This window comes from Balaenoptera borealis (genome assembly GCF_965194805.1).
Source record: "Balaenoptera borealis genome assembly, chromosome: 11".
NCBI classification, from domain to species: domain Eukaryota; kingdom Metazoa; phylum Chordata; class Mammalia; order Artiodactyla; family Balaenopteridae; genus Balaenoptera; species Balaenoptera borealis.
In genome coordinates, this window is record NC_138868.1 from 2,307,216 (window position 1) to 2,335,003 (window position 27,788).

Here is a 27,788-nt window from a genome sequence, read left to right on the forward strand (position 1 = left end):
ACTTCACTGTCACTGCTGGTCCCCGAGCAGGATGGCACGGGTGTTTCCAGTGTGCTCTCCCCACCACAGCCCACCCTCTAGTACCTGCCCTTCTAGACACAGCTGTGCTCTCCCTTGTGGGTCTTTGCTTTCTCTCGACTAAGACTTCTTCTGATGTTTTAATCTCCACTCCCCTGATCCCTTATCTCACTGTACCACTGTGCAGAGGTGCCAGCGACAGCTGAGAAAGGGGACTGTGTCTGGCTCACCACATTAACTAACAGAACCAAGCTGTCCGGTTTCACTGTCATAAAGAAATCTAAACACCCAACCTAAGGCTGGAGCCACACCTACTGTTAGGAGCTCTTTTCTTTGTAAAAGAAAACCATCAAATTTCTTTTTTTTCCCCACCAGCCGTGCTGCATGGGATCTCAGTTCCCCAGACCAGGGATTTAACCCAGGCCAAGGCAGTGAAAGCGCCGAATCCTAACCACTAGATCACCACCCAAAACCATCGTATTTCTAACAGCATTAAAACAGAACACAAGCGGCACTCACTAAAAAAAACTTACGGCCAACTTGTCCTCCTCTTCGTTTTCACTGTGCCATTCGGATTCTGCATCTGTCGGCTCAGCGTCCCCAGTGATGAACTCCCTTCTCTAAGTAAAAACAAGATCTTCTTAGCGTTACGTTCAGTTACTCAGAAACTTGAGAGTACAGACAGTGAACTTGTAAATAATGTGTATAAAAAGACTGAAAACTGGATGCTTTTATAGCTTAAGATTCTAAGTTTTGGGGCTTAAAGAATAACATTCGGGGAGACCTTCAAGATGGCAGAGGAGTAAGACGTGGAGATCACCTTCCTCCCCACAAAGACATCAAAAATACATCTACATGTGGAACAACTCCTACAGAACACCTACTGAACGCTGGCAGAAGACCTCAGACTTCCCAAAAGGCAAGAAACTCCCCACGTACCTGGGTAGGGCAAAAGAAAAAAGAAAAAAGAAAAAACAGAGACAAAAGAATAGGGACGGGACCTGCACCTCTGGGAGGGAGTTGTGAAGGAGGAAAAGGTTCCACACACTAGAAAGCCCCTTCGCGGGCGGAGACGGGAGGTGGGCAGGGGGAAGCTTCGGAGCCACGGAGGAGAGCACAGCAACAGGGGTGCAGAGGGCCAAGCGGAGAGATTCCCCGCACAGAGGACTGGTGCCAACCAGAACTCACCAGCCCGAGAGGCTTGTCTGCTCACCACCGGGACGGGTGGGGGCTGGGAGGTCAGATCCCAGGGAGAGGACTAGGGTTGGCTGCATGAACACAGCCTGAAGGGGGCTAGTGCGCCACAGCTAGCCGGGAGGGAGTCCGAGAAAAAGTCTGGACCTGCCTAAGAGGCAAGAGACCATTGTTTTGGGGTGCGCAAGGAGAGGGGATTCAGAGCACCGCCTAAACAAGCTCCAGAGACGGGTGCGAGCCGTGGCTATCAGCGCAGACCCCACAGATGGGCATGGGATGCAAAGGCTGCTGCTGCCGCCACCAAGAAGCCTGTGTGCGAGCACAGGTCACTCTCCACACCGCCCCTCTCGGGAGCCTGTGCAGCCCGCCACTGCCAGGGTCCCGTGATCCGGGGACAACTTCCCCGGGAGAACACACGGCGCGCCTCAGGCTGGTACAACGTCACGCCAGCCTCTGCCGCCACAGGCTCACCCCGCATTCCATACCCCGCCCTCCCCCCGGCCTGAGTGAGCCAGAGCCCCCTAATCAGCTGCTCCTTTAGCCCCGTCCTGTCTGAGCGATACGCCCTCAGGCGACCTACACGCAGAGGCGGGGCCGATACAAAGCTGAACCCCAGGAGCTGTGCGAACAGAGAAGAGAAAGAGAAATCTCTCCCAGCAGCCTCAGGAGCAGCAGATTAAATCTCCACAATCAACTTGATGTACCCTGCATCTGTGGAATACCTGAATAGACAACAAATCATCCCAAAATTGAGGCGATGGACTTTGAGAGCAACTGTAGACCTGGGGTTTGCTTTCTGCATCTAATTTGTTTCTGGTTTTATGTTATCTTAGTTTAGTATTTAGAGTTTATTATCACTGGTAGATTTGTTTATTCATTTGGTTGCTGTCTTCCTTCTTTTTTAATATATGTAGATATATATATATATATATATACACATATTTTTCCTTTTTCTCCTCTTGTGAGTGTGTATGTGTATGCTTGGTTTTTTTTCTTCTTTTTAAATTACTTTAAACATTTTTTTATTTTTAATAATTTATTTTTTAATTTTAATAAGTTTATTTTCTTTCTTTCTTTTTTTCTCCCTTTTCTTCTGAGCCGTGTGGCTGACAGGGTCTTGGTGCTCTAGCTGGGTGTCAGACCTGTGCCTCTGAGGTGGGAGAGTTCAGGACATTGGTCCACCAGAGACCTCATGGGCCCATGTAATATCAAACGGCGAAAGCTCTCCCAGAGATCTCCATCTCAACGCTAAGACCCAGCTCCACTCAATGACCACCAAGCTCCAGTGCTGGACACCCTATGCCAAACAACTAGCAAGACAGGAACACAACCCCACCCATTAGCAGAGAGGCTGCCTAAAATCATAAAAAAGTCACAGACACCCTAAAACACACCACCAGATGCGGTCCTGCCCACCAGAAAGACAAGAGCCAGCCTCATCCACCAGAACACAGTCACCAGTCCCCTCCACCAGAAAGTCTACACAACCCACTGAACCAACCCTACTCACTGGGGGCAGACACCAAAAACAACGGGAACTACGAACCTGCAGCCTGCAAAAAGGAGACCCCAAACACAGTAAGTTAAGCAAAATGAGAAGACAGAGAAATACACAGCAGATGAAGGAGCAAGGTAAAAACCCACCAGACCAAACAAATGAAGAGGAAACAGGCAGTCTACCTGAAAAAGAATTCAGAGTAATGATAGTAAAGATGACCCAAAATCTTGGAAATAGAATGGAGAAAATACAAAAAACGTTTAACAAGGAACTAGAAGAACTAAAGAGCAAACAAACAGTGATGAACAACACAATAAATGAAATTAAAAATTCTCTAGAAGGAACCAATAGCAGAATAACTGAGGCAGAAGAACGGATAAGTGACCTGGAAGATAAAATAGTGGAAATAACTACTGCAGAGCAGAATAAAGAAAAAAGAATGAAAAGAATTGAGGACAGTCTCAGGGACCTCTGGGACAACATTAAACACACCAACATTCGAATTATAGGCGTCCCAGAAGAAGAAGAAAAAAAGAAAGGGACAGAAAATATTTGGAGAGATTATAGTTAAAAACTTCCCTAATATGGGAAAGGAAATAGTCAATCAAGTCCAGGAAGTGCAGACAGTCCCATACAGGATAAACCCAAGGAGAAACACGCCAAGACACATATTAATCAAACTATCAAAAATTAAATACAAAGAAAAAATATTAAAAGCAGCAAGGGAAGAACAACAAATAACATACAAGGGAATCCCCATAAGGTTAACAGCTGACCTTTCAGCAGAAACTCTGCAAGCCAGAAGGGAGTGGCAGGACATATTTAAAGTGATGAAAGGGAAAAACCTACAACTAAGATTACTCTACCCAGCAAGGATCTCATTCAGATTCGATGGAGAAATTAAAACCTTTGCAGACAAGCAAAAGCAAAGAGAATTCAGCACCACCAAACCAGCTTTACAACAAATGCTAAAAGAACTTCTCTAGGCAGGAAATACAAGAGAAGGAAAAGACCTACAATAACAAACCCAAAACAATTAAGAAAATGGTAATAGGAACATACATATCGATAACTACCTTAAATGTAAATGGATTAAATGCTCCGACCAAAAGAAACAGACTGGCTGAATGGATACAAAAACAAGATCCGTATATATGCTGTCTACAAGAGACCCACCACTTCAGACCTAGGGACACATACAGACTGAAACTGAGGGGATGGAAAAAGATATTCCATGCAAATGGAAATCAAAAGAAAGCTGGAGTAGCAATTCTCATATAAGACAAAATAGACTTTAAAATGAAGACTATTAACAAGACACAAAGAAGAATACTACATAATGATCTAGGGATCAATCCAAGAAGAAGATATAACAATTATAAATATTTATGCACCCAACACAGGAGCACCTCAATATATAGGGCAAATGCTAACAGCCATAAAAGGGGAAATTGACAAATAACACAATCATAGCAGGGGACTTTAACACCTCACTTTCACCAATGGACAGATCATCCAAAATGAAAATAAATAAGGAAACACAAGCTTTAAATGATACATTAAACAAGATGGACTTAACTGATATTTATAGGACATTCCATCCAAAAACTACAGAATACACTTTCATCTCAAGTGCTCATGGAACATTCTCCAGGATAGATCATATCGTGGGTCACAAATCAAGCCTTGGTAAATTTAAGAAAACTGAAATTATATCAAGTATCTTTTCCAACCAAAACGCTATGAGACTAGATATCAATTACAGGGAAATATATGTAAAAAAAACCAAACACATGGAGGCTAAACAATACGCTACTAAATAACCAAGAGACCACTGAAGAAATCAAAGAGGAAATCAAAAAATACCTACAGACAAATAACAATGAAAACATGACGACCCAAAACCTACGGGATGCAGCAAAAGCAGTTCTAAGAGGGAAGTTTATAGCAATACAATCTTACCTCAAGAAACAAGAAACATCTCAAATAAACAACCGAACCTTACACCTAAAGCAATTAGAGAAAGAAGAACAAAAAACCCCCCAAAGTTAGCAGAAGGAAAGAAATCATAAAGATCAGATCAGAAATAAATGAGAAAGAAATGAAGGAAACAATAGCAAAGATCAATAAAACTAAAAGTTGGTTCTCTGAGAAGATAAACAAAATTGATAAACCATTAGCCAGACTCATCAAGAAAAGAAGGGAGAAGACTCAAATCAATAGAATTAGAAATGAAAAAGGAGAAGTAACAACTGACACTGCAGAATTACAAAGGATCATGTACTACAAGCAACTATATGCCAATAAAATGGACAACATGGAAGAAATGGAAACAGTCTTAGAAACGCACAACCTTCCAAGACTGTACCAGGAAGAAACAGAAAATATAAACAGACCAATCACAAGCACTGAAATTGAAACTGTGGTTAAAAATCTTCCAACAACAAAAGCCCAGGACTAGATGGCTTCACAGACGAATTCTATCAAACATTTAGAGAAGAGCTAACACCTATCCTTCTCAAAATCTTCCAAAACATAGCAGAGGGAGGAATACTCCCAAACTCATTCTATGAGGCCACCATCACCCTGATACCAAAACCAGACAAACATGTCACAGAGAAAAAAACTACAGGCCAATATCACTGATGAACACAGATGCAAAAATCCTCAACAAAATACCAGCAAAGAATCCAACAGAACATTAAAAGGATCATACACCATGATCAAGTGGAGTTTATCCCAGGAATGCAAGGATTCTTCATTACACGCAAATCAATGTGATATACCATATTAACAAATAGAAGGAGAAAAACCATATGATCATCTCAACAGATGCAGAAAAAGCTTTCAACAAAATTCAACACCCATTTATGATAAAAACCCTCCAGGGGCTTCCCTGGTGGCGCAGTGGTTGAGAATCTGCCTGCCAAAGCAGGGGACACGGGTTTGAGCCCCGGTCTGGGAAGATCCCACATGCTGTGGAGCAACTGGGCCCGTGAGCCACAACTACTGAGCCTGCGTGTCTGGAGCCTGTGCTCCGCAACGAGAGGCCACGACAGTGAGAGGCCCGCGCACAGCAATGAAGAGTGGCCCCCGCTGGGCTTTCCTGGTGGCGCAGTGGTTGAGAATCTGCCTGCCAATGCAGGGGACACGAGTTCGAGCCCTGGTCTGGGAAGATCCCACATGCCACGGAGCAACTGGGCCCGTGAGCAACAACTACTAAGCCTGCGCGTCTGGAGCCTGTTCTCCGCAACAGAGGCCGCGATAGTGAGAGGCCCGCACACCGCGATGAAGAGTGGCCCCCGCTCGCCACAACTAGAGAAAGCCCTCGCACAGAAACGAAGACCCAACACAGCCAAAATAATTAAAAATAAATAAATTAATTAATTAAACAACAACAACAACAACAACCCTCCAGAAAGTGGGCGTAGAGGGAACCTACCTCAACATAATAAAGGCCATATATGACAAACCCACAGCCAACATCATTCTCAATGGTGAAAACCTGAAACCATTTCCTCTAAGATCAGGAAAAAGACAAGATTGTCCACTCTCACCACTATTATTCAACATAGTTTTGAAGTTTTAGCCACAACAATCAGAGAAGAAAAAGAAATAAAAGGAATCCAAATCGGAAAAGAAGAAGTAAAGCTGTCACTGTTTGCAGACGACATGATACTATACGTAGAGAATCCAAAAGATGCTACCAGAGAACTACTAGAGCTAATCAATGAATTTGGTAAAGTAGCAGGATACAAAATTAACACACAGAAATCTCTTGCATTCCTATACACTAGTGATGAAAAATCTGAAAGAGAAATTAAGGAAACACTCCCATTTACCACTGCAACAAAAAGAATAAAATACCTAGGAATAAACCTACCTAATGAGACAAAAGACCTGTATGCAAAAAACTATAAGACGATGAAAAGAAATTAAAGATGATACAAACAGATGGCAAGATATACCATGGTCTTGGATTGGAAGAATCAACATTATTAAAATGACTATACTACCCAAAGCAATCTACAGATTCAATGCAATCCCTATCAAACTACCAATGGCATTTTTCACAGAACTAGAACAAAAAATTCCACAATTTGTATGGAAACACAAAAGACCCCGAATAGCCAAAGCAATCTTGAGAAAGAAAAACGGAGCTGGAGGAATCAGGCTCTCTGACTTCAGACTATACTACAAAGCTACAGTAATCAAGACACTATGGTACTGGCACAGAATCAGAAATATAGATCAATGGAACAGGATAGAAAGCCCAGAGATAAACCCACACACCTATGGTCACCTTGTTTTTGCTAAAGGAGGCAAGAATATACAATGGAGAAAAGACAGCCTCTTCAATAAGTGGTGCTGGGAAAACTGGACAGCTACACGTAAAAGAATGAAATCAGAACACTCCCTAACACCATACACAAAAATAAACTCAAAATGGATTAAAGACCTAAATGTAAGGCTAGACACTATCAAACTCTTATAGGAAAACATAGGCAGAACACTCTATGACATAAATCACAGCAAGATCCTTTTTGACCCACCTCCTAGAGAAATGGAAATAAAAACAAAAATTAACAAATGGGACCTAATGAAACTTGAAAGCTTTTGCACAGCAAAGGAAAACATAAACAAGATGAAAACACAACCCTTAGAATGGGAGAAAGTATTTGCAAATTAAGCAACTGACAAAGGATTACTCTCCAAAATTTATAAGCAGCTCATGCAGCTCAATATCAAAAAAACAAACAACCCAATCCAAAAATGGGCAGAAGACCTAAATAGACATTTCTCCAAAGAAGATATACAGATTGCCAACAAACACATGAAAGGATGCTCAATATCACTAATCATTAGAGAAATGCAAATCAAAACTACAATGAGGTATCACCTCACACCTGTCAGAATGGCCAGCATCAAAAAATCTACAAACAGTAAATGCTGAAGAGGGTGTGGAGAAAAGGGAACCCTCTTGAACTGTTGGTGGGAATGTAAATTGATACAGCTACTATGGAGAACAGCAAGGAGGTTCCTTAAAAAACTAAAAATAGAATTACCATACGACCCAGCAATCCCACTACCGGGCATATACCCTGAGAAAACCATAATTCAAAAAGAGTCATGTACCACAACGTTCATTGCAGCTCTATTTACAATAGTCAAGACACGGAAGCAATGTAAGTGTCCATCAACAGATGAATGGATAAAGAAGATGTGGCACATATATACAATGGAATAACACTCAGCCACAAAAAGAAACAAAATTGAGTTATTTGTAGTGAGGTGGATGGACCTAGAGTCTGTCATACAGAGTGAAGTAAGTCAGAAAGAGAAAAACAAATACCGTATGCTAACACATATATATGGAATCTAAAAAAAAAAATGGTTCTGAAGAACCTAGGGGCAGGACAGGAATAAAGACGCACACATAGAGAATGGACTTGAGGACACTGGGAGGGGGAAGGGTAAGCTGGGACGAAGTGAGAGAGTGGCATGGACATATATACACTACCAAATGTAAAACATATAGCTAGTGGGAAGCAGCCACATAGCACAGGGAGATCAGCTTGGTGCTTTGTGACCACCTAGAGGGGTGGGATAGGGAGGGTGGGAGGGAGAGGCAAGAGGGAGTAGATATGGGGATATATGTATATGTATAGCTGATTCACTTTGTTATACAGCAGAAACTAACACACCATTGTAAAGCAATTATACTCCAATGAAGATGTTAAGAAAAAAATAAAAAGAGTAACATTCAATGATTCACTGGGTACATCTGGATGTTTTGCCTAAAGAAGTATCTGAAATATAATAATTAAATTTACTAACAGAGTTCCCTACCTTGTCAAAGAGAGGCTGGTATAATGCTGCATACTTTCTTTCCAAGTCATGAACTTCTTCATAGAACTTGGCTTCTATATGAGCACATTTCACCTGAAGTTGTTTCAGTGCATTGATTCTTCTTTTTACTGCTTTGGGTAAACTAAAAGAGAGGGAATAAAAAATAAAACATCCATATGCCTGCAAAATAAGGCAGCATGCTTATTTTTTACTAAAATAAATTAACGTTAACATAGAATTAACACCCTTACCATGAAAAAGAGCTCCTAAAAATCATTAAGGACAAACACCACCTCCCCACCCCCCCACCAAAAGCAGGGTGGTGGCGGAGGAGGAAGCTGAAAGATAATTCACAAAAAATACAAATAATCAAACACAGAAGAAAGGTCCAATCTCATAAAATATCCAAAAGAATGTAAATTTAAAAGAACTGCTGTCTTTTCCTTACCAAATTGGCAATTAAAAAAAAATTCCCAGGGGGGACTTCCCTGGCCGTCCAGTGCTTAGGACTCTGCACTGTCATTGCCGAGGGCCTGGGTCAATCAATCCCTAGTCGGGGAACTAAGATCCTGCAAGCCTCGAGGTGTAGTCAAAAAATTTTTTTAAATAAAAGAGAGAAGAAAATTTTTTAAATTCCCAGGTTTGATGAGGCTGAGGGCAGAGCCCTCTAATTGACACATCTTTCTTAAGGGTAAACAAGAACCTTGAAAATATTCTTTGCATCTACTTCTAAGACTTTATCCTAAGGAAATAACCAAATGTTTATGTGCTGGCGTGACCACTGATATATTATTTGTAAAAGTGGAAGACTGGGAACAATGCCAAGATGAGCAGGATTGAAACAGGGCCTGTCCACAACCATGTCCTCAAGGAATACTCAGCACCACAGGACGAGCTCCTGCTGACACAGCGAGGGAAAAACCAGAGACGACAGAGACAAGGCGTGCATTCTAGTCGAGAGTCAGACAGCTACCAGCTCCTTAGCCCTTTGATACTTTTTACCTTCTAAGAAACATTTTAGTTTGTATGCCTTACATTTATAAAACAGAAGGGAAAAAACATTTTAAAACCATTAAAATGATTTGTTTAACCTGAAGCCCTTAGTCACAATCTGGAACAAAGAGCAGACTCCTGCGGACTTCCCTGGTGGTGCAGTGGTTAGTTAAGACTCTGCTCTCCCAATGCAGGGGGCCCAGGTTCCATCCCTGGTCAGGAACCAGAGCCCACATGCCGCAACTAAGGAGCCCGCCTGCCGCAACTAAGACCCAGCGCAACCAAATAAATTAATTAAAAAAAAAAAAAAGAGCAGACTCCTGGGCCCCACAAAGAACCACACTATCCCCCTTGGTGGGCCTAGGTCCTGCCCTCTGAGTCCTCCTCCACGTGGGCTGACTCCTCAAGGGCAGGGCTGGCATTAGTCTAATGGTATACAGTACCAGGCAACTCCCAAGCACAGCACTGTTTAGAAAATACAGCCATCAAGGGGGACTGGTTCCAGAACCCTATGGATATCAAAATCCATGGATGCTCAAGTCCCTTATATAAAATGGTACAGTGTTTGCACACTAAGCACATCTTCCCATATACTATAAATCATCACTAGATTGCTTACCATACCTAATACAATGTAAATGTTATGTAAATAGTTGCTGGCGTGCGGCAAATTCAAGTTTTACTTTCTGGAACTTTCTGGAAAAATTTTCCCCCAATATTTTTGATCCGCAGTTGGTTGAATCTGCAGATGCACAACCCAGGGAACCCGTGGCTACAGAGGGTCAACTGTAGTGGAAAAGCCTTGAATCACAAAGGACCCTGTCCTGGTATAATCATACCCACGGCACAGTTTGGACAAAGGTCCTTCACCACAGACTGCCAACTACAGAAACCATTCTACAACTACTGCTAGTGAGAGAACAAAGAAAAAGCAGAGTAAGAATTTAATAACACTGAATACATTAACATCTGTACTTCTTTTCTACATTAATTACACAACCTAACGTTATGTCCGAACTTTCAAATCTTCCTAATGGAGTAAAAATACAAGGACCTCTAAGCCAACTGAACCCAGATATCCTCCCCAGCCAGCCTCCAAACAGTAAGAGTAACTACACACCGTTCTTCTCCCCACAACAGGCACGTCACGTACAGCACGGAACGTGGAACTAACTCTATCGCACAAAACCTCGCTCCCCTCCATTTCCTCTCAGCGAATGCCAGCCCATTCACCCAGTTTCTGAAGCCAGAAACTAGAAACCACCACTCATGCTCAGCTCTCCTACCTGCACCCAGCACCACCACACCCCACTGATCTAGTCTGCAAACACGTCACAGAACCTTCCCCACTGGGTCAGCCCCCCGAAGAACCCTCTCTACGGGCAGACCAGACGCCAAGCGTGCCCGCTCTGTGACAACATCCCCAGCCCCGCGTGGGACAGCCAGCTGTGCACTGGCTGTAGGAGGGGAGCCCCGAGCAGCTCAGCCCTCGGCAGGAAGACAGCCAGCCCGCGAGAAGAGCGGTCCAAGGGCTCGAAGGGTGGGCATCCTTATGGTGTTCTCTGTGAATACAACCAAGACACAGACCTCGTCCAAATAAGCCACGTTTCGGTGTTGCAGGCTCACGTAGGTGAGCCGGGCCGGACTGGGTCTCTTAGCGAACCAGGAGCCACCATGAAGAGAAAGCACTGCCCCCATGTGCCTGTACCTCCGCCCCCTGCTGACGCCCCAGTCCGCCTGCTCACGGGACCTGTGAAGGCCTCTCACCCTACAGGCTGGCACCGTACACTCGCCCATAACTTGACACACCGCACTACCCTGGCCACAGGCCTGTAGCCTCTACCAGGCTCTGACCCCAGCACTCACCTTCGGGACCCCAGAGCCTGGCTCTCAGCAGGCAAGGTCTACTGAATGAAAAACATACTTATTCCTAGTCAAAGGAACCAGGAGAGGTTTTTTCTTTGTTTCTTAAAGTTGCGTCGTCTCACTCACGGCATACTTACGTCTCGATGTAGCTTGAAGGAGTGTGGGAGACACTGTCAAGTCGTTCCTGTAAAGCTGCCAAAACTTGAGGATTCTGCATCACCTGGTCTGCGAGCTTTTCTATTAAGAGTTAAAAAAAAACAAGGCCAAAAATTTTAAAATACACCCACCCCACAACAGCCAAGAGTTGAAAATCACAAACACATATCTACTACCTTTGCATATCTACTTTAATTTGTAAATATAGCAAGTAGCTTCTTAAAAACATCTGTTTCAAAAATATTTATTTTTAAAGGCATTTGATACTCTATGTTAATCACCCGAGTGGATGGTTATAAACACACCGAGGGTACCTGGAGAGTTCTGCTTCTCACCGTAGCGGTAGAAGCCCCAGTCTCCCCACTGAGGACACTGTCACTTGCTAAGTTCAGGCAGTCTACCTCCCTCCCGGAAGCCGAGGACGGGGACAAGGTGCCCGTGGCTCAGTAAATCAGCACACACTTCTGCCCCAGCTCAGGAAAGCGCGACTCCCACCAGCTCCCTGGGGGCACCAGACCTTGCAGGCGCTCTTTGCCTCCACCTTCACCCACCTTGCCCTCCTGCCCAAACCTGCCTCCTCCCAGGAACCCCTGCCCCTCTGCCCTGCAACCTCGACAGCTCACACACACTGTACTGACTCCCGAAGAACAAACACGATGCTGAGAGGGAGGTCAGCTGTGCCGCAGACTGGCTCACACCTGGCTCGCGGCACAGGCTCTGTGTTGAAAAGGTTCCCTCTCAGCGACACTGTACGGAAACCCAAACTTAGGGCCCTCACCCGACTCAAAAGGCAGCACAGACCTAGAGTTCTCCCCCGCCTTTTCTAAGACAGTGATGCGGGCAAGCTGAATACAACAAGTAGGCACTCAATTTTACCTTTTAACTACAATCCCAATCACTAACATGAAGCACTGTGTATGTGTATAAAACATATGTAACTGTATATACAAAACTGTATGAAAATACTAAAAATATACACAAACACACATCTCTAGCTCTGGCCACTGAAAGGTCTAGAAATAATGGCAGATGGCATTTATATTTTGGTTTTAAAATCTCTGTCCCAACTAAAAGATACAGGGCTCCTGGCGTAAATGTAGATTCCAGGTCTGGGGAAAGGAAAGTTCAAGGGAAAATGGAACATCGCCTATGCCACAAAGCTAGAGAGAACTCAAAATGGATGGGAACGTAGCAAAAGGACACAGAAGCCAGCTTAAAGGGACCCCACTGGCCAAATGGGACAATTTGCACACTAAAAAGAATAATGATGGACAATGAGGGAAGATGGCGGAGTAGAAGGACGTGCTCTCACTCCCTCTTGCGAGAACACCACAATCACAACTAACTGCTGAACAATGATCGACAGGAAGATACTGGAACTCACCAAAAAGATACCTCACATCCAAAGACAAAGGAGAAGCCACAATGAGACGGCAGGAGGGGCACAATCACAATAAAATCAAATCCCATAACTGCTGGGTGGGTGACTCACAAACCGGAGAACACTTATACCGCAGAAGTCCACCCACTGGAGTGAAGGTACTAAGCTCCACGTCAGGCTTCCCAACCTGGGGGTCTGGCAAAGGGAGGAGGAATTCCTAGAGAATCAGACTTTGAAAGCTAGCGTGATTTGACTGCAGAACTTCGATAGGACTGGGGGAAACAGACTCCACTCTTGGAGGGCACACACAAAGTAGTGTGTGCATCGGGACCCAGGGGAAGGAGCAGTGACCCCATAGGAGACTGAACCGGACCTACCTGATAGTGTTGGAGGGTCTCCTGCAGAGGCGGGGGATGGCTGTGGCTCACTGTGAGGACAAGGACACCAGCAGCAGAAGTTCTGGGAAGTACTCCTTGGCGTGAGCCCTCCCAGAGTCTGCCATTAGCCCACCAAAGAGCCCGGGTAGGCTCGAGTGTTGGGTCGCCTCAGGCCAAACTACCAACAGGGAGGGAACCAAGCCCCACCCATCAGCAGACAAGCGGATTAAGTTTTACTGAGCTCTGCCCACCTGAGCGACACCCAGCTCTACCCACCACCAGTCCCTCCCATCAGGAAACTGGCACAAGCCTCTTAGATAGCCTCATCCACCAGAGGGCAGACAGCAGAAGCAAGAAGAACTACAATCCTGCAGCCTGTGGAACAAAAACCACATTCACAGAAAGATAGACAAGATGAAAAGGCAGAGGGCTATATACCAGATGAAGAAACAAGATAAAACGCCAGAAAAACAACTAAATGAAGTGGAGATAGACAACCTTCCAGAAAAAGAATTCAGAATAATGATAGTGAAGATGATCCAGGACCTCGGAAAAAGAATGGAGGCAAAGATCGAGGAGATGGAAGAAATATTTAACAAAGACCTAGAAGAATTAAAGAACAAACAGAGATGAACAATACAATAACTGAAATGAAAACTACACTAGAAGGAATCAATAGCAGAATAACTGAGGCAGAAGAACGGATAAGTGACCAGGAAGACAGAATGGTGGAATTCACTGCTGCAGAACAGAATAAAGAAAAACGATTGAAAAGACATGAAAACAGCCTGAGAGACTTCTGGGACAACATTAAATGCAACAACATTCTCATTATAGGGGTCCCAGAAGGAGAAGAGAGAGAGAAAGGACTCGAGAAAATATTTGAAGAGATTATAGTCGAAAACTTCCCGAACATGGGAAAGGAGATAGCCACCGAAGTCCAGGAAGCACAGCGGGTCCCATACAGGATAAACCCAAGGAGAAACATGCCAAGACACACAGTAATCAAATTGGCAAAAATTAAAGACAAAGAAAAATGATTGAAAGCAGCAAGGGAAAAGTGACAAATAACATACAAGGAAACTCCCATAAGATTAACAGCTGATTTCTCAGCAGAAACTCTACAAGCCAGAAGGGAGTGGAATGATATATTTAAAGTGATGAAAGGGAAGAACCTACAACCAAGATTACTCTACCTGGCAAGGATCTCATTCAGATTTGATGGAGAAATCAAAAGCTTTACAGACAAGCAAAAGCTAAGAGAATTCAGCACCACCAAACCAGCTCTACAACAAATGCTCAAAGAACTTCTCTAAGTGGGAAACACAAGAGAAGAAAAGGACCTACAAAAACAAACCCAAAACAAGTAAGAAAATGGCAATAAGAACATACATATCGATAATTACCTTAAACGTGAATGGATTAAATGCTCCAACCAAAAGACACAGGCTTGCTGAATGGATACAAAAACAAGACCCATATATATGCTGTCTACAAGAGACCCACTTCAGACCTAGGGACACATACAGACTGAAAGTGAGGAGATGGAAAAAGATATTCCATGCAAATGGAAATCAAAAGAAAGCTGGAGTAGCAATACTCATATCAGATAAAATAGACTTTAAAATAATGAATGTTACAAGAGACAAGGAAGGACACTACATAATGATCAAGGGATCAATCCAAGAAGAAGATATAACAATTATAAATATATATGCACCTAACACAGGAGCACCTCAATACATAAGGCAACTGCTAACAGCTATAAAAGAGGAAATCGACAGTAACACAATAATACTGGGGGACTTTAACACCTCACTTACACTAATGGACAGATCATCCAAACAGAAAATCAGTAAGTAAACACAAGATTTAACTGACACAATAGACCAGATAGATTTAATTGATATTTATAGGACATTCCATCCAAAAACAGCAGATTACACTTTCTTCTCAAGTGCACATGGAACATTCTCCAGGATAGATCACATCTTGGGTCACAAATCAAACCTCAGTAAATTTATGAAAACTGAAATCGTATCAAGCATCTTTTCTGACCACAACACTATGAGATTAGAAATCAATTCCAGGGAAAAAAACGTAAAAAACACAAACACATGGAGGCTAAACAATACATCACTAAATAACCAAGAGATCACTGAAGAAAGCAAAGAGGAAATAAGAAAATACCTAGAGACAAATGACAATGAAAACACAACAATCCAAAACCTATGGGATGCAGCAAAAGCTGTTCTAAGAGAGAAGTTTATAGCTATACAAGCCTACCTCAAGAAACAAGAAAAATCTCAAATAAACAATCTAACCTCACACCTAAAGGAACTAGAGAAAGAAGAACAAACAAAACCCAAAGTTAGCAGAAGGAAAGAAATCATAAAGATCAGAGCAGAAACAAATGAAATAGAAATAAAGAAAACAATAGCAAATATCAATAAAACTAAAAGCTGGTTCTTTGAGAAGATAAACGAAATTGACAAACCATTAGCCAGACTCATCAAGAAAAAGAGGGAGAGGACTCAAATCAATAAAATGAGAAATGAAAAAGGAGAAGTTACAACAGACAGCACAAAAATACAAAGCATCCTAGGAGACTACTACAAGCAACTCTATGCCAATAAAATGGACAACCTGGAAGAAATGGACAAATTCTTAGAGAGGTATAACCTTCCAAGACTGAACCAGGAAGAAATAGAAAATATGAACAGACCAATCACAAGTAATGAAACTGAAACTGTAATTAAAAATCTTCAAACAAACAAAAGTTCAGGACCAGATGGCTTCACGGGTGAATTCTATCAAACATTTAGAGAAGAGCTAACACCCATCCTTCTCAAACTCTTCCAAAAAATTGCAGAGGAAGGAACACTCCCAAACTCATTCTATGAAGCCACCATCACCCTGATACCAAAACCAGACAAAGATACTACAAAAAAAGAAAATTACAGACCAATATCACTGATGAATATAGATGCAAAAATCCTCAACAAAATACTAGCAAACAGAATCCAACAACACATTAAAAGGATCATACACCACGATCAAGTGGGATTTATCCCAGGGATGCAAGGATTCTTCAATATACGCAAATCAGTCAATGTGATACACCATATTAACAAATTGAAGAATAAAAGCCATATGATCATCTCAATAGATGCAGAAAAAGCTTTTGACAAAAGTCAACACCATTTATGATAAAAACTCTCCAGAAAGTGGGCATAGAAGGAACCTACCTCAACATATAAAGGCCATATACGACAAACCTACAGCAAACATCATTCTCAATGGTGAAAAACTGAAACCATTTCCTCTAAGGTCAGGAACAAGACAAGGATGTCCACTCTCACCACTATTATTCAACATAGTTTTGGAAGTCCTAGCCACGGCAATCAGAGAAGAAAAAGAAATAAAAGGAATACAAATCGGAAAAGAAGAAGTAAAACTGTCACTGTTTGCACATGACATGATACTATACATAGAGAATCCTAAAGATGCCACCAGAAAACTACTAGAGCTAATCAATGAATTTGGTAAAGTAGCAGGATACAAAACTAACGCACAGAAATCTCTTGCATTCCTATACACTAGTGATGAAAAATCTGAAAGAGAAATTAAGGAAACACTCCCATTTACCATTGCAACAAAAAGAATAAAATACCTAGGAATAAACCTACCTAGGGAGACAAAAGACCTGTAGGCAGAAAACTATAAGACACTGATGAAAGAAGTTAAAGATGATACCAACAAATGGAGAGATATACCATGTTCTTGGATTGGAAGAATCAATACTGTGAAAATGACTATACTACCCAAAGCAATCTACAGATTCAGTGTAATCCCTATCAAATTACCAGTGGCATTTTTTACAGAACTAGAACAAAAAAATCTTAAAGTTTGTATGGAGACACAAAAGACCCCGAATAGCCAAAGCAGTTTTCAGGGAAAAAAACGGAGCTGGAGGAATCAGGCTCCCGGACTTCAGACTATACTACAAAGCTACAGTAATCAAGACAATATGGTACTGGCACAAAAACAGAAATATAGATCAATGGAACAAGATAGAAAGCCCAGAGATAAACCCATGCACCTATGCTCAACTAATCTATGACAAGGGAGGCAAGGATATACAATGGAGAAAAGACAGTCTCTTCAATAAGTGGTGCTGGGAAAACTGGACAGCTACATGTAAGAGAATAAAATTAGAATACTCCCTAACACCATACACACAAATAAACTCAAAATGGATTAGAGACATAAATGTAAGACTGGACACTATAAAACTCTTAGAGGAAAACACAGGAAGAATACTCTGACATAAATCACAGCAAGATCTTTTTTGATCCACCTCCTAGAGTAATGGAAATAAAAACAAAAATTAACAAATGAGACCTAATGAAACTTGAAAGCTTTTGCCCAGCAAAGGAAACCATACACAAGACGAAAAGACAACCCTCAGAATGGGAGAAAATATTTGCAAACCAATCAATGGACAAAGGATTAACCTCCAAAATATATAAACAGGTCATGCAGCTCAATATTAAAAAAACAAACAACCCAATCCAAAAATGGGCAGAAGACCTAAACAGACATTCTCCGAAGAAGACATACAGATGGCCAAGAAGCACATGAAAAGCTGCTCAACATCACTGATTATTAGAGAAATGCAAATCAAAACTACAATGAGGTATCACCTCACACCAGTTAGAATGCGCATCATCAGAAAATCTACAAACAACAAACGCTGGAGAGGGTGTGGAGAAAAGGGAACCCTCTTGCACTGTCGGCGAGAATGTGAATTGATATAGCAACTATGGAGAACAGTATGGAGGTTCCTTAAAAAACTAAAAACAGAATTACCGTATGACCCAGCAATCCCACTACTGGGCATATACCCAGAGAAAACCATAATTCAAAAAGACACATGCACCCCAATGTTCACTGCAGCACTATTTACAATAGCCAGGACATGGAAGCAACCTATGTGTCCATCGACAGACGAATGGATAAAGAAGATGTGGTACATGTATACAATGGAGTATTACTCAGCCATAAAAAGGAATGAAATTGGGTCATTTGTAGAGATGTGGATGGATCTAGAGACTATCATACAGAGTGAAGTCAGAAAGAGAAAAACAAATATCGTATATTAACAAATATATGTGGAACCTAGAAAAATGGTACAGATGAACCGGTTTGCAGGGCAGAAATTGAGACACAGATGTAGAGAACAAATGTATGGACACCAAGGGGGGAAAGCGGCAGGGGGTGGTGGTGGTGGTGGTGTGATGAATTGGGAGACTGGGATTGACATGTATACACTGATGTGTATAAAATGGATGACTAATATGAACCTGCTGTATAAAAAATTAATTTATTAAAAAAAAAGAATAATGATGGCAAATGATTTAACACTGAATAAAAAGCTAATCCATGAGTCTATAGTAACATTAAAACGGGGTAGCGGGGGAGTAGGGAAGTATTTCTTTAATAGATGTAATATGTTAGTCAGATTGACAGAATTAGAAAAACACCCTTTGGTGACCACCAATGTCATCACGGATTCAGCAAGGATCGTCAGTGGTGCCCGAATCCCTACGTAGGAGTCTTAGGGAGAACAGGATTCCCGCAGGGTGCCCGACAGCTTCCTTACTACAAGGACCCTAAGGGCAGAGCCCGGCAGACACTGTCTTCACCACGTCATCACTCTGCGAGGCCTGTCACGGGCCTAACTGCATTCCCACTCCATCAGGTCGCCTACGTGCTCGTCCTGCCAAGACATTTACCCTGAATCTAGTGAGGAGAAAACCACCAGACCCATCCAGAGTGTGGGCATTCTACAAGACAGCTGGAGCACACAGCCTGCTGCTGTGTCCCTGCGAGGAAGGGTACAAAAGGTGGGGGGATAACTCTAGAATAAAGGGGACAGAACTAAACGCGATACATGATCCTTGGCCAGCCCTGGATTTGAGCGTGGGGTAAGGCGGTAAAAGAACTGCTGAGAAAACCAGGAAAATACGAACATGACTGTACATTAGCTAATAGTACTGGACCAACATTAAATTTCTTGGTTGTGGTAATGGCATTGTGGTTATGAGACTTTATCCTAGTTTTTAGGAAATGTATACTAAATTGTTTTAGGAAGAAAAAGCCAGAATATCCACAACTTGCTTTCAAACGGTTCAGAGGGAAAAACAAGTATAGATAAATACTTGAAAATGGAGGAAAGGGCCTTACCTGGAGGCGCAATGGTTGAGAACCCGCCTGCCAATGCAGGGGACACGGGTTCGAGCCCTGGTCTGGGAAGATCCCACATGCCGTGGAACAACTAAGCCCGCGCACCACAACTACTGAGCCTGCGCTCTAGAGCTCGTGCTCCGCAACAAGAGAAGCCACCGCAATGAGAAGCCTGAGCACCGCAACGAAGAGTAGCCCCCGCTCACCGCAACTAGAGAAAGCCCGCGCGCAGCAATGAAGACCCAACACAGCCAAAAATAAATAAATAAACAAATTAATTTTTTTCAAAAAAAGAAAATGGAGAAAGAGTAATATATCTATGAATTTATGATCATATCAAAACGATATGATATCTGGGACGTGCTTCAGAATAATCACGGGAAGAGAAGTAAAGGCACAGGTGAAAAAAGCCTGAGCGCCTGGTAACCAGCGCTAACGGCGAGAGGCGGCAGGCAGAGGTGCACTGTGCTATTCACTTGACCTCCGAGGTCTGAGTAGGAGCCTCCCTGCTCTGCATGCAAACTCTCCAACGGTTCTCTTTCCCGTGTGCAGTGAACTGACCTGTATTACTTGCATTTTTAGCAGCTTCCAAGGAATCTGAAGGAACCCCATCTGAAAAACTAAAACAATATATTTAAAAAGTATTACTCTAAAAAAAGTTTCAAAGATAAATAGCACAAGGGCGTTTTTCTTACTTAACATATTAAGAGGTGTCTCCACAGTAACTTCAGATTTGAGCAGAAGACAACTACAGACACACACATGTTACCTATGAAATACTTCCCTCACCGTTATTAAAAAAAGCCGCCTTGCCAAGCTGTTAGGACACAGTGCCCACAGTGGCTCTGTGGGACAGCCACACACAGTCTCTAAAAACACAAAGGTTTTTAGTATCGATATATGACACACTTTTCACATCTAAAGCAAGTTCTTCATGGGCTCAAAAACACAGAGAGGAAAGAGCCATCAGCTGGAGCACCTAATGATGTTTACAGAGATAAGGCTTGCCTCTTGCTCACCAACTAAAATTTAAACTCCAATAAACAAAGTCCATTTTGGCTTACCTGTTATCTGCCATCTGAATGTTTTTATCTCCTACAAATCAGAAAAGAATTAACATTACTAAATATTCACAAACAAAAAAATTTTCAAATGTACTCTTTTCACAGTGATTTTCAGTGGGGGACGAGGACCTCGTAAGGAGGGGCAGGAGGGACTGTTCTGGGGTGATGGAAATATCAAGACCTTGAATGGGGTACTGGTTACTTGGATATATACACTTGTCAAAACTCATCAAATTAAAAACTTATACGCCTTTCAGTGCAAGCACATTTACTCATAAAAAATTTCTCTTGCTGGCACTAAAATGACCAGACTTCAGAATAAAGACAATTCATCAATTTTAACTTGTCTTATGTCTATAATAAGTTTTAGAAACAGGAACATTTATTTATGCTAGGCCAATTATTTTAGAGCAATTCAAAGAATTTACTGGTGCTCACATTGTCTTTCAAACCCTAACTCACAGAACGACTTTAAAATTTTGTTTATTCTGTATGTTCTACTACTTCTACACTGAAGATGCAGTACTTGTGTAAAAACATCATATAATACACTCAATTATGACCCCACTTTTACAAGAGACATAAAAAAAAAGATTATCTCCAGATTAGGTGACTTTCTACCTATAAATATTAAAGGTGGGTTCTAAGACATTTATGACTTAAATAGAACTTGATATTAGTACAATTTCAAAGCCCTATCTAAATGCAGAGCTAAAAACAGTCAGGTTTGGTGATCACGTTTCCTTAGTCCTAGATGTAGTAAATCCACTTCAGATCCCCCTCTGAAGGGTGGTTTCAGGCTGACAACTGGTCGATGACTCATTCTTAGGTATCTGAGCAAAGCCCAAACCCCTTAATCAGTGCTTCAGGGTCAAAGAAAAGAACAATAACCCTTCACAGTTAGGAAATATAGCTCCAATTGGAATTTATGAACTACAATTGTTTTAAGTGCATCTTTCTTAGGTAATTGTTTCAAAATAAAACATTGTAATTACTTTAAAAATTTGAAATACTACATAAATGTTACATTATCTTTTTCAAAAACTAAGTGATTTAAGGAAACAAACGAAAATCAGGGGAGGAAAAACCCTCCAACAGTCCCCATCACCTTCTGCTGAGTCCAAAGTCACTCCACACAGAAACCCGAATTCCTACACCTCCCAGCTTAGCTCCTCCGCAATCTGCTGCATGCATACAGCCGCACCCGGGCTATTCCCAAGCTTTTTTTTTTTCTTTTTTTAAATAAATAAATTTATTTATTTATTTATTTTTGGCCGCGTTGGTTCTTCGTTGCTGTGCGTGGGTTTTCTCTAGCTGCAGTGAGCAAGGACTACTCTTGGTTGCGGTGCACGGCCTTCTCATTGCGGTTGCTTCTCTTCTTGTGGAGCACAGGCTCTAGGCACGCAGGCTTCAGTACTTGTGGCACGCGGGCTCAGTAGTTGTGGCTCGCGGGCTCTAGAGCGCAGGCTCAGTAGTTGTGGAGCACAGGCTTAGTTGCTCCGCGGCATGTGGGATCTTCCTGGACCAGGGCTTGAACCCATGTCCCTTGCATTGGCAGGTGGATTCTTAACCACTGCACCACCAGGGAAGTCCGATTCCCAAGCTTATATTCTGCTTTTTCATATATTACAAATGGAAAACATGAGACAGGCAGGTCTTCAAAATAACATCTGATGACAACATTTTAAGAGCTAATACACTTACCTTTTACCAGTTGTTAAATACTGAAGTTCCCCCCCCATGATATACTTCTGATAACATCTACATGAACACATCTTAGTTTACATGGCTTCCAATCCCAAGTAATTCTTTATACGGCAATAGTAGGATTGTGATTGTAGGATTTCTGGGTCAAAGAATAGGAATGGATACTGACACCTACTGCCAAACTGGTTACACACTGAAACCAACTACAATTTGGCTACATAATTAAAGTCTCCATTGTCTAACAATTATGTCCACCAGCACCTTCTGTGTAGACCACATACACCAACTGCTCTCTCTTGCAGCAGCTGTCACTGCCAGCTTAACGGACAGAGTCCCGTTTTCCCCACCCAATCAAGCCACACACCTAATTCCAACACCTCCTGTACTAGCAAGGTCCCCATGTGACAGGCAATTTCCCACATTTTATACCCACAGCAACTCTAGCAGGGAGGGTGCATCCCTCCTGCTCAGTGCACAGAAGAGGACACTGATGATGGGAAGGGTGAGGTGACTAACCCAAGGTTACCTGGCTAGTAAGGTGTGGACTGGGGTTTCTTTCAACCTAAAAGAAAGGAGGTAAACTAAGGCAAACTCCAGTTACCAGAAAGAGTTTATTTGGGAACAGAAGAGAAACTGCAATTCGGGACACACATACTGAAGCAAGCTACAGGTGAGTTCACTGAAGGCTTGGGGTGGGTTGCTCCTTTGGGCAAAGAGTGCAAAAGGGGAAAATCCAATTAGGGACCATGCAGCAAGTGGTTCCAAGATGCGGAGAGATTCCTGGCAGATGCTCACTGGTTGGAGGATAAATTTCGATCTCTCGTAAATCAAGCATTTATGGGAAATCAGTCCCACCATCTTTGTTTTCTGAGGGTACATGTTTTCTGAGGGTGCATGCGCAAGAGATTCTCCATTTCACATCCTTCTGTTCCATTTTAGATTAAAATCCTTTCACATCCCCCCCTTTTGATTAAACTCTTTCACAAAAAGCACTGCTCGTCAGTCTTACTGTGTGGGTATCTCACTTAGTCAGAGGCACCATTAGCTGCACGTGGATTACGGGTCCCTCGGAGCTGAGGAGGACCATCCCCAGAGGTCTCATCCCACGGAAGAGGAAAACAACAAGCAGATACTTGGCCTCATTTGAACAAAACAATTGAGAAATGGGGAACCTCAGTTATGTTCCTCTGACGTGGTCAGTTCAGTTTCCATGGTCAGCTGAGCTTCAGGATAAGCCTTTATTTTGTAGTTACATACAGGAAAAACATCTTTATTTTTTTGTACATACATCTATTTGCCTGCTGATACAAAACAGCAGAAATTTAACCATGTGGATTATACCCATGGCCAGAAGTCCAATTATAGCTACTGACTAGAATAAACTTCTCAACCTGTTTCCCCAGCTGCCTATATTTAATAGGTCAAAAATGGTCCAGGTCCCAGGGGTATGGCCTATTTCAGTTAATAGTTTGATATTATCTTTCATTATTTTTATTATTTTTTTAAATTAATTTATTTTTAGCTGCGTTGGGTCTTCGTTGCTGCACGCAGGCTTTCTCTAGCTGTGGCGAGCAGGGTCTACTCTTTGCTGCAGAGCACGGGCTCCAGGCGCGCGGGCTTCAGTAGTTGTGGCACGTGGGCTTAGTTGCTCCATGGCATGTGGGATCTTCCCGGACCAGGGCTCGAAACCGTGTCCCCTGCATTGGCAGGCAGATTCTTAACCACTGAGCCACCAGGGAAGCCCTCTTTCACTGCTTCCAGTTCTTGTGTTACTTTTCCCGATTTGTTAACATAAAAACAGCATTCTTGGGACTTCCCTGGTTAAGAACCAGGGAAGTCCCAAGACTTCTGAGCCTGCGCTCTAGAGCCCGCGAGCCACAACTACTGAGCCCGTGTGCCACAACTACTGAAGCCCACGCACCTAGAGCCCGTGCTCCGCAACAAGAGAAGCCACCGCTATGAGAAGCCCGTGCACCGCAACGAAGAGTAGCCCCTGCTCGCCGCAACTAGAGAAAGCCTGCGTGCAGCAATGAAGACCCAACGCAGCCAAAAATAAATAAATAAATAAAATTTAAAAAAACAAAAAAACCCAAAAAAAACCCCAGCATTCTTCCTCAAGCAGGGCACAGGTTTCCCCATGCTATGCAGTGTGGAGGTTTAGGGCTCTGCAGTTTTGTAAGACAACTTCTGCTAGGCTGTCTATTTGGGTTTGTTGATATTCAAAAGCTCTGACACAAGCATTAAAGGTAGCAGCCGTGAATTTGAAGAGATTCTTAACTGCCTTTTCAAGTTCTGCTACTCCAACCCAAGGGAAAAAGTCCAAAGGGCAAATCCCTTTCTATCTACTATGAGCGTATCTGTAGGCATCCACCCAAAATTGTATCCATCCCAGCTACGATGTGCTCTCTCAAGATGGTAGGAGAAAGAACCCAGATTGGGCCCAAGGGCGATGGAAGGCAGGGTTTTCCCAACTTCAGCATCAGGAGTGAGGACAATGGCTCCAAGCGTACTTCCCATTTAGGGCAAGTGTGGAGTATGCATTTCTTCCACACAGAAAGAAATAACCAGTGTTTTCTAAAGACAGGGTATATTCTTTTCTTGGAATAAAAGACATCTCATGATCAAAATCAGTCATTTATACACAACGCATGATAAGTGGTTCTGTTTAGCACAGTGAGGATAGTTAGAGGAATTATCTTAAATTTCAATATATTTGGAGTAACAGGTGAGTTTGATTACTGTGGGTGAGGTTGTGATGGAGGCTGGGGATTTTCCAGGGACAAGCTAGGGTGAATTAGTTCCTACCACTCAAGAGATTTCTGATCAGTTCCCCATGAGGCACCACTGAAGGAAGCACATCAGCTTTCCATTCCCTGTATCATTAAAATTTTCATTACCCCACCAAAGAGATACATGCTGGAGGAGACATCAGTCTCCTAGATTCCAGTGGGGAATGAACCCATGACCATCTGAGTCACATACAAGTGTTACAAGGGTGCAGGAGGTAGCCTAGAGATTCACCAGTCCCATTAATGCTTCTGGAACACTGGAAAGGTTTTGGGTAAGAGTCCAGACTTAAGTGAGGGGGATTCCTTTAGGGGTGGGGCACCCAATGGAATGCTGTAATGTCAGATGCCAATTTATGTATAGCCGCAAAGATGCCAAAGGAAAACCCTGTATCTCTGCCAGACACGTTTCACCACCCTTCTAAGGATAATGGCCAGGCCTCCAGTTCAGGTTCATCATCACCAGCAATCAGTAAGGTTGGTGGAATGAGAGTTCTTGTAAGGTGGGAGCAAAGGGGTGCATTACAGCCAAACTAGAGGGCGGCAAGGAGGCCAAAGAAAGGACAATTACAACTTTAGCAGCATGACTTGGCCGAGTGATACAGAATGGGCTGAAACAGGAGGTTTCACGGGCCTGGGCCGGATATCTCTGATCTCTGGAAAGCTGTCTGCTTCAGTCCTTAGAAATTCTTAGCTTTCAGTCTTGAGTTGGGCTGCAGGTCCACTCAGGTTTGGGGTTCTTTTTAAGATGGGACACATGAATCCAGGAGTCTAACTCTGGGAGCTTCGTGGCACAGGGATTAGTCAGTAACACCTGGTAGAGGTCCTTCCAGTGGGGGAGGAGGGAGTCTTTATGCACAGGTCTCTTCCAGTAGTTGAAGTCTCCAGGCTGTAAACTGACATCTTCATCTCCGGGGAGCACACTGTAGAAAGACTGCTCTACTACAGCACGATTATTCTCCATGGATTTTAGACCCCTGCAAATGTGAAGTATGTGCCGTTTTATTAGTTGGGTCAAAGAAAACAGAGACTAAATGCTTTGGCCATCCGTGACTATTTCAAAGGGTGAGAATTTATGAATCCCAAATGTAGATCTAAGATTCAGAAGAACCAGAGCACTACTTTTGGCCAGTGTATTTGGAGGGTTTCAACTAACTTAGCCAACCAGCTCTTTACAATTACATTTGCATGAACCAGTCCTGAAGACTGATGATGATAAGCCTGATGGAAACCGTCCAGTGAAGTAGGTCCCCTGGAGTTACAGGGGCGGGAGAGGTCCTCAAGTGGGAATGATCTTTTCTACAAAGCCTTTAGCTATGGAAGAGGGAGTCACCACTCTACATGGAAACGCTTGAGTCCGACATGAAAACCGTCACTAGAGCATATTTATACCCATGAGTGGGGGCAACTGTATGAAATCCACCTGCCAGAGCGTTAGCAGTCTGGTGAGTTAAAATGTCCTGAGGCAGTGCAAACAGGCTTCCTTGGGATCAGTTTCTGACAAGTACAACAAGCAAGACAAGCGCTTTTTGTGGTCTTGCTGATGTTTCTCTATCAACATTGATTTATGAAGGTCACCATTTTCTCAGTGGATCAATGGTTTAATTCATGTACAGTGGTCAATAAGGGAAGTTTTAGATTTCTTGGCAGAACCAGCTTATTACGAGGTTCAAACCAGAGCCCCTTTTCTTCCTGGGTCCAGCAGCCAGCCTTCCAGATTTCCAGTTGTGCTTTTCTCTTTCAGAGGCTGTTATCCTCCCCTGGCTAGTTCCCTTAAATCTTTGCAGGGGGAAGAGCCTTTTGGACCATGACGAAGGTTTGGTCTATGGGTATCATATAGGAAGTGTTTTTTTGCAGAGGTATCAGTGAGGTGGTTTCCTCTGGCTTCCAGTGAATCAGACTTGCAATGCCCAGGCCCTTTAATGATAGCTAGAGCTGCCGGCAGCAGTATGGTGTCCGACAGACTTTGGGCATAAGGGCCATTCTTAATTTTATCTCCACTGGGAGTAAGGAAACCCTGTTGTTTCCATAACATTCCAAAGTACTGCACCACTCTACAAAGGCATACTATCACTAAAGAGGTGTGCTGTCTTGCCTTTGACTAAAATGCATGTTTGAGTGAGGGTATACAAGCAGACCTCCAAGGTACTACAGGTTTGGTTCCAGACTACTGCAGTAAAGCGAGTATTGCAGTAAAGCAAGTCACATGAACTTTCTGGTTTCCCAGTGCATGTAAATGTTTACATTATACGGTAGTTTGTTGAGTGTGCGATATCATTATATCTTAAAGTACAATGTACATACCTTAATTTAAAAATACTTTATTGCTAAAAAATGGTAACCATCATCTGAGTCTTCAGCAAGTTGTAGTAACATCAAAGATCACTGATCACAGATCACTATAACAAATACAATAATACTGTGAGAATTACCAAAATGTCACAGACACATGAAGTGAGCAAATGCTGTTGGAGAAATGGCGCTGACCGACGCTGACACAGGGTTGTCACAGACCTTCAATTTACAAAAAACACAATATCTGCGAAGCACAACAAAATAAGGTATGCCTGTATAATTCAGCTTGTTGAGCTGAAGCAGTCAAAGTTAGGGCTGCAACCTCAATAATCTCACATACCCAGCACAAAATTT

General features: G+C 42.7%; 1 protein-coding gene across 8 annotated transcripts in view; it reads right to left on the reverse strand.

Annotated features, from left to right (window-relative positions):
• Nucleotides 1–27,788, reverse strand: part of NAP1L4 (nucleosome assembly protein 1 like 4) — a 75,441-nt gene that overhangs the window by 33,962 nt on the left and 13,691 nt on the right. For 7 of the 8 annotated variants that reach the window (XM_082342026.1, XM_082342020.1, XM_082342025.1 and 4 more), the window contains 5 exons: nt 20,647–20,677; nt 20,144–20,202; nt 11,557–11,656; nt 8,561–8,702; nt 552–638 (listed from right to left, as the gene is read on the reverse strand). In XM_082342026.1, coding sequence (XP_082198152.1) covers nt 552–638; nt 8,561–8,702; nt 11,557–11,656; nt 20,144–20,202; nt 20,647–20,660 — 402 coding nt within the window. In that variant the 5' untranslated portion in view covers nt 20,661–20,677. Of the gene's footprint in view, nt 1–551; nt 639–8,560; nt 8,703–11,556; nt 11,657–19,582; nt 19,730–20,143; nt 20,203–20,646; nt 20,678–27,788 lie in introns of those variants that run through there. The other variant, XM_082342021.1, reaches the window with a different exon arrangement.